The sequence below is a fragment of the Salmo salar genome, chromosome 14, assembly GCF_965601325.2.
Source record: "Salmo salar chromosome 14, fSalSal1, whole genome shotgun sequence".
Classification (NCBI taxonomy): Eukaryota; Metazoa; Chordata; class Actinopteri; order Salmoniformes; family Salmonidae; genus Salmo; species Salmo salar.
The window spans coordinates 41,621,261-41,628,664 of NC_138304.1; the positions used below are offsets into that span (position 1 = coordinate 41,621,261).

General features: G+C 50.7%; 2 protein-coding genes across 2 annotated transcripts; both read right to left on the bottom strand.

Annotated features, from left to right (window-relative positions):
- Positions 1 to 1,210: 1,210 nt before the first annotated feature.
- LOC145860351 (zona pellucida sperm-binding protein 3) lies at positions 1,211 to 3,869 on the bottom strand. The gene is made up of 7 exons (XM_082960981.1): positions 2,809 to 3,869; positions 2,614 to 2,732; positions 2,428 to 2,531; positions 2,181 to 2,358; positions 1,893 to 2,096; positions 1,723 to 1,814; positions 1,211 to 1,639 (listed from the first exon to the last, which is right to left on the bottom strand). Exons 1-7 carry the CDS (start codon positions 3,148 to 3,150, stop codon positions 1,587 to 1,589), a joined length of 1,092 nt encoding a protein of 363 aa, XP_082817107.1. The 5' UTR covers positions 3,151 to 3,869; the 3' UTR covers positions 1,211 to 1,586.
- LOC145860415 (uncharacterized) lies at positions 3,182 to 6,807 on the bottom strand. Its single transcript, XM_082961395.1, has 4 exons — positions 6,062 to 6,807; positions 5,870 to 5,988; positions 3,234 to 5,791; positions 3,182 to 3,189 (listed from the first exon to the last, which is right to left on the bottom strand). The coding sequence occupies exons 1-4, from the start codon at positions 6,638 to 6,640 to the stop codon at positions 3,182 to 3,184; spliced, it is 3,264 nt and encodes a 1,087-aa protein (XP_082817521.1). The 5' UTR covers positions 6,641 to 6,807.
- Positions 6,808 to 7,404: the final 597 nt, after the last annotated feature.

Here is a 7,404-nt window from a genome sequence, read left to right on the forward strand (position 1 = left end):
TTTATTACCAGAGATGGAAAAAGTAATACATTGTCATACTTGAGTGAAAGTACAAAGTAAAAGCTACACATCAAATTCCTCATCTTCAGCAAAACAGATGGCACAATTTCATGTATTCCGTTTGACAGCCATGGGCACACTCCAACATAATTTATAAAGGAAGCATTTGTTAAGTGGGTCCACCAGATCAGAGGCAGTAGGGAAGAGAAGGGACCTTCTCTTGGTAAGTGTGAATTGAATCTTTTTCCTTTACTGCTAAGCATTCAAATTCTAAATAGTACTTTTGGGTGTCAGGGAAACTGTATGGAGTAAAACGTACATCATTTTCTTTAGGAATGTAGTCAAAAATATAAATACTTCAAACCACAGATACAAAAATAAAAAATAAAGAATAAAGTACTTCAAACCACTGCCAGAGATAATATATGATGAGATGGTCTTGTCTCCACCTTAACAATGGGGATCATTGCTAACAAATTTAGAACTGGGAGCGGTCAAGCTTCACCTATTCCTCTTTTTGGATACATACCCTTATTTGAACTTGCTTTGAATATTCAATGAGGGGTGTTGTCGTCAACCTCCTGAATTCTAAGGCGAAGGTAATTCAAATTGAGAAGTGAAAACCAACTCCAACTTCTTGCAAAGGTAAGTCGGTCATTCACTTAAAGTCAGGTGTGTAAATTATACACATTTTTCTTCAGATGAAGTTGCCATTTGGTTCTTGGTAACCGACTCGGTTATCTTGCTTATTTTCCCCAATGCACAATAATTTTCTACTAACAATACGGGTTCGGGGTGGGTCTTGGATGGTTAGGGGTGGCCTGGCCGAAACGTCACTTGTTCGGATCCCCGAGTCAGCTGGGTGGGGGAATCTGCCCTTGTTCCTGATTGCGCCTGTGGGTCGCTCTGGATGGGAGCATCTGTTAAATGACTAGAAAGTAATGTAAATGTTGAGCATTTCACTGCACTTTAAAATTCAGGTATGCCACATTTTTAGCTGGCTAACAGGAACAACCTTAGCTCAGAAAGTTCATCCAGCGGTTGATGACACTTGTTAACAGACCTCATGAAAATGCATTGGCCGTAGTACATTTTTACACTAGAATCAACATTTGACTAATATTGATGCAACACAGGCTGTTTCTCAGCACTACGCATCATGCCTCTTGTCCACTCCATGATCTTCTGTTACAGCTGCAATGGTTCCGAGGTCAGTTTAGACATTAATGCCTCCTGCCTAAACTGACATATTGGACTTTCCCTCACGCAAGTCGAGTGCACATGAATGCAAATCACTTTAAAAAAATTGTTATTTTCAAAACATCAAGTAGTCAATTGACAAATCACTCGTGGAAATTGATGGGGCCCAGGGGACAATTCAGTACAGTAGCAATGTTAGGAACCTGAGAAATGTAGCTCATGACAAAGTTCTGTGAATAAAGAGTGATCAGCTACACACATTTTCCTATTTGATAAAATTCCTAATTTTAAATTCCAAATAAATCCAGTTAGATGTGAACATTGTAATGTAATAGGTTTATTCTCCCCCTAAAAACTGTTTTAAAAAAGGCAACATTCTTGTAATATTACTCTTGGACCATGATAGGGCCCATGGTAGCTTCACCTTCCTTCTGCACATCTGAGGAGAGTAGAGAACAGTGATAGGATTAAACAAGATATATTTTTTAAACTGATAAAGCTCTGGCTTTGATGAACACTTACCTGAATCACTGTCCAGATGTCTAGCCTTGCTTACAGCACAGCTGGAGTCACAGCAGCCACAAACCTGGTCATCCCCACCTGCAGCTTTCCAGCTACAGATAAATATGAAGGTTAGTTTATATAGCAGCATGTCATAAACATAATATACCCACAACTCAGCTTATACATACCCATCTGTGAAAGAGCAGGCCTTGTTCTCAGCATCAATGGGGGAAGAGGCTGCAGTTGCTTTCAGATGACATGTTATGTAGAGCTGTTGGGAATCATTCTGTGGTTGGAACCTGAAGGACTCCAGCTGAAACTGGATCTTGTCATCCTGGGATCTGGACAGGAACTGGGAGCTGGAGCCGGTCAACTTGGCATCAACCAGACACCTGAGGAGACCAAGGGTCAACGTTAGGCTTCAGGGGTTACATTTAAGGTAATATAAGAGGACTCAAACTGACAACTAAACTCACCCATGGTCCTCAATGAAAGAATATCTAGGGACAGTGTGGACATCAGGCGCCAAGGTGGCGACACAGCGGTCCACAAAGACACGGAGGGGAACATGATGGTACGGCATGACCGAGGCTTCCATGTTGATGATGTCACCAAGATAGTAATGGTTGGAGGGCCTCTCAAACTGCCAGTCAGCTGGAAAGACGAGTGGCATGTCAGTGGGGGTTTACACAAAGGAAGAGGCTTCCAGTTAGGTTTACCTACCAGTCATTAACCTCAGGGAGAAGTAGAGGAGTTCCTCTGCCACCATGTTGGAAGTGTAGGGGATCCAGGTCGGCTTCAGGGCATTGCTGCTGACATCGTGATTCCTAGAAACAAACATGGAATACGGCATTACTCAAACCTCAGAATGATATGGGTTGTCAAAGTGAAGAACACAACAATAGTTACCTCAAGTAGTGGCACTCAATATCAACCATAGCTGCACTGGTCCTCACTATAGAAGTGTTAGCAAGAGGTTTTGGCTCATAGACAAGAGTGAAGGTGTAGATCAGCACATCCTCAGTCATCTAGGAACAGGATCACAAATGATGTAGTACAAGAATAATGATTCAGTCAGGAAGTTAAACAACAAATGTGACATACCGTCAGCTCACTGCCACAGCCATGCAGCTCTGATTCAAAGGTGAGCACACGAGCTTCAGCATCCTCCTCAGTGGCAGCACAACCTCCTAGAGTGATACACTCTGGCTGGATGAGCCGGCCAATCCCCAGCAGGTCCTGGTTCACCTGCACACGGACCACACTCTCCCCACACCGAGCCGACACACTGTTGGCCGCCACCTGCTTCAGCCGCTCAGACACAGTAGGCTTGTGCTCAGGCTTTTCAACTTTAGGATAGCTCCAAGTCAAAGGGTTCTCAGAGGTCTGCTTGGACTGGGAGCTCTCAGGGTCTTCATCCTGGCTAGGTTTCTGGCACAAAGGCATGCCAACAGGTTCCTGGCCCACAGACTCTCCTCTAGGTTGCTGGACCACAGGCTCTTGGCCCACATGCTGGCTAGGTTCCTGACCCAAAGGCACGCTAGGTTCCTGGCCCACAGGCTGCTCTCCAACAGGTTCCTGGCCCACAGGCTCTTGGCCCACAGGCTGGCTAGGTTCCTGGCCCACAGGCTGCTCGCCAACAGGGTCCTGGCCCACAGGCTCTTGGCCCACATGCTGGCTAGGTTCCTGGTCCACAGGCTGCTCGCTTAGTTCCTGACCCAAAGGCACGCTAGGTTCCTGGCCCACAGGCTGCTCTCCAACAGGTTCCTGGCCCACAGGCTCTTGGCCCACATGCTGGCTAGGTTCCTGGTCCACAGGCTGCTCGCTAGGTTCCTGGCCCACAGGCTGCTCGCTAGGTTCCTGGCCCACAGGCTCGCCAACAGGCTGCTGACCAGGTTCATTACCCAAAATCTCACTAGGTTCCTGGCCCACAGGCTGCTCTCCAACAGGTTCTTGGTCCACATCCTCACTAGGTTCCTGGCCCACAGGCTGCTCTCCAACAGGTTCTTGGTCCACATCCTCACTATGTTCCTGGCCCACAGGTTGCTCTCCAGGAGCTTGGCCCACAGGCTGCTCGCTGGGTTCCTGGCCCACAGGCTGCTCGCTGGGTTCCTGGCCCACAGGCTGCTCGCTGGGTTCCTGGCCCACAGGCTGCTCGCTGGGTTCCTGGCCCACAGGCTGCTCGCTGGGTTCCTGGCCCACAGGCTGCTCGCTGGGTTCCTGGCCCACAGGCTGCTCGCTGGGTTCCTGGCCCACAGGCTGCTCGCTGGGTTCCTGGCCCACAGGCTGCTCGCTGGGTTCCTGGCCCACAGGCTGCTCGCTGGGTTCCTGGCCCACAGGCTGCTCGCTGGGTTCCTGGCGCACAGGCTCGCCAACAGGCTGCTGGCCAGGTTCATTACCCAAAATCTCACTACGATCCTGGCCCACAGGCTCTCCAACAGGCTGCTGGCCCACAGGCTCTCCAACAGGCTGCTGGCTAGGTTGCTTGCCCACAGGCTCACTGGGTTCATGACCCGCAGGCTCTCCGCTAGGATCCTGGCCCACAGGCTGGCTAGGTTCCTGGCCCACAGGCTCTCCAAAATGCTCACTAGGTTCTTGGCCCACAGGCTCGTTAGGTTCCTGACCAAAAGACTGGCCAACAGGCTGCTTGCTAGCTTCCCGGCCCACAGGCTGCTCGCTAGGTTGCTGGACCACAGGCTGCTCTCCAACAGGTTGCTGGCCCACAGGCTGCTCTCCAACAGGTTGCTGGCCCACAGCCTCTTGGCCCACATGCTGGCTAGGATCCTGGCCCACAGGCTGCTCTCCAACAGGTTGCTCTCCAACAGGTTGCTGGCCCACAGGCTGCTCTCCAACAGGTTGCTGGCCCACAGGCTGCTCTCCAACAGGTTGCTGGCCCACAGGCTGCTCTCCAACAGGTTGCTGGCCCACAGGCTGCTCTCCAACAGGTTGCTGGCCCACAGGCTGCTCTCCAACAGGTTGCTGGCCCACAGGCTGCTCTCCAACAGGTTGCTGGCCCACAGGCTGCTCTCCAACAGGTTGCTGGCTAGGTTCCTGGCCCACAGGCTGGCTAGGTTCCTGGCCCACAGGCTGGCTAGGTTCCTGGCCCACAGGCTGGCTAGGTTCCTGGCCCACAGGCTCTCCAAAATGCTCACTAGGTTCTTGGCCCACAGGCTCGCTAGGTTCCTGACCAAAAGGCTGGCCAACAGGCTGCTTGCTAGCTTCCCGGCCCACAGGCTCTACGCTAGCTTCCCGGCCCACAGGCTCGCTAGTTTCTAGACCCAAAAGCCAGCCAACAAGCTCGCTAAGTTCCTGTCCAACAGTCTGTCCAACCGGATCCTGGCCCACAGGCTGCTCGCGGGGTTCCCGGCCCACAGGCTCTCCTGGCGCTTGACCGGCAGGCTCTCCGCGAGGTCCCTGTCGCACAGGCTGCTCACCAACAGGGTCGCTAGTATCTTGGCCCACATCCTCACTAGGATCCTGGCCCACAGGCTGCTCTCCGCTAGATCCATGTCCCTCAGGCTGCTCACCAACAGGGTCGCTAGGTGCCTGGCCCACAGGCTGCTCTCCAGTGTCAAGGCCCACAGGCTGCTCACCAACAGGGTCGCTAGGTTCCTGGCCCACAGGCTGCTCACCAACAGGGTCGCTAGCTTCCTGGCCCACAGGCTGCTCACCAACAGGGTCGCTAGCTTCCTGGCCCACAGGCTGCTCACCAACAGGGTCGCTAGCTTCCTGGCCCACAGGCTGCTCACCAACAGGGTCGCTAGCTTCCTGGCCCACAGGCTGCTCACCAACAGGGTCGCTAGCTTCCTGGCCCACAGGCTGCTCACCAACAGGGTCATGGCCCACAGGCTGCTCTCCAGCGTCATGGCCCACAGGCTGCTCTCCAGCGTCATGGCCCACAGGCTGCTCTCCAACAGGCTCGCTAGGTTCCTTTCCAACAGTCTCTCCAACCGGATCTTGGCCCACAGGCTCTACGTTAGGTTCCCAGCCCACAGGCTGCTCTCCCACATGCTCGCTAGGTTCCCGGCCCACATGCTGGCTAGGTTCTACAGAATACTTCAGGGCATTGCTGCTCACGTCATGATTCCTAGAAACACAGATTATACCATTACTCAAACCTCAGAATTATAGGTGTTGTCAAAGTGAAGAATGCAACAATAGTTACCTCAAGTAGTGGCACTCAATATCAACCATAGCTTTACTGGTCTTCACTAAAGAAGTGTTAGCAAGAGGTTTTGGCTCATAGACAAGAGTGAAGGTGTAGATCAGCACATCCTCAGTCATCTAGGAACAGGATAACAATTCATGTATCAGATAAGAATAATGATTGTCAGGAAGTTAAACAAATGTGACATACCGTCAGCTCACTGCCACAGCCATGCAGCTCTGATTCAAAGGTGAGCACATGAGCTTCAGCATCCTCCTCAGTGGCAGCACAGCCTCCTAGAGTGATACGCTCTGGCTGGATGAGCCGGCCAATCCCCAGCAGGTCCTGGTTCACCTGCACACGGACCACACTCTCCCCACACCAAGCCACCACACCGTTGGCTGCCACCTGCTTTAGCTGCTCAAACACTGTAGAATTACGCTCACGCTTCTCAATCATAGGATAGAGCCAAGTCAGAGGGTTCTCAACTGTCTGCTTGGACTGGAAGCTCTCAGGGTCTTCATCCTGGCTAGGTTCCTGTCCCACGGGCTCGACGCCGGGCTCCTGCCCCACAGGCTCGACAACAGGCTCCCTAGGTTCTTGTCCCACAGGGTCCTCTCCCACAGGCTCTTCTTGCACTGGCTTCTGAGAGTCAAACTGCGCTGAAACTTCATCGTCATGCAGAAACCCCAATCTCGGATGAAACCATCTGGAGTCCCAAGTATCACTAACAACACAGCCAAAAGCCACGACCAACAGCAGCACTGCATACACTTGCCTGAACCCCATCACTCCAAATGGACATGAGTTATTCTTGTCAATTCTTCCACAGAGTCTGTCAAACCATTTTGTAGCCACGATGTCTGACAAAGGCCCCACCCCATTCAGCAATCAGCTTGATTATTGTCCAGACCTGATTAATTAAACAGGTGCTGAAGAATGTGAAGTTGATTGTCATTTACGTTCCATTGGTTGCCTTTGTGCAGACAAAATCACGTACACCTGGAGCTTTATTGAGGAGGGCTCAACTTCAGAGAGTGTTCATAGAAATGTGTTATGTAGGACAGACATGCTTTTCTATAGTCTATGTTACTCCCAGATCCTGTTGTTAAGCTATCCTTGGTGGAGAAAATGAAAGATTTGTCAGAAGTCAGTGATATAGGGAAACTAGTTGGCAATTACTTTGGTAGAAGTTTTTATGCATTTTTACCGCTTTTCACAGATGGATCCAAGGACCCAGAAAGTGGGCGCACAGCTAGCAGGTGTTTACGTTCCTGAATTTGATGTGCAGATATGTAGAAGAATAAAAGATGAACTGTCAGTATAATCATTTGAACTGTTGGCGATAGTAGTTTCCCTCCAGTGGGTTGAGGACGTACAACCTGTCAGAATTATAGTACGCTCAGATTCCCTCTCTGTATTGAAATGTTTATCATCTGGCTAATCTAATAGGAGTGACCTACTATTGGAGGTATTAATGTCATTATGGAGAAGTGAGAGACAGGGCGTGTTGAATGAATGAATGAATTAAATTGTATTTCGTATCAAACCGC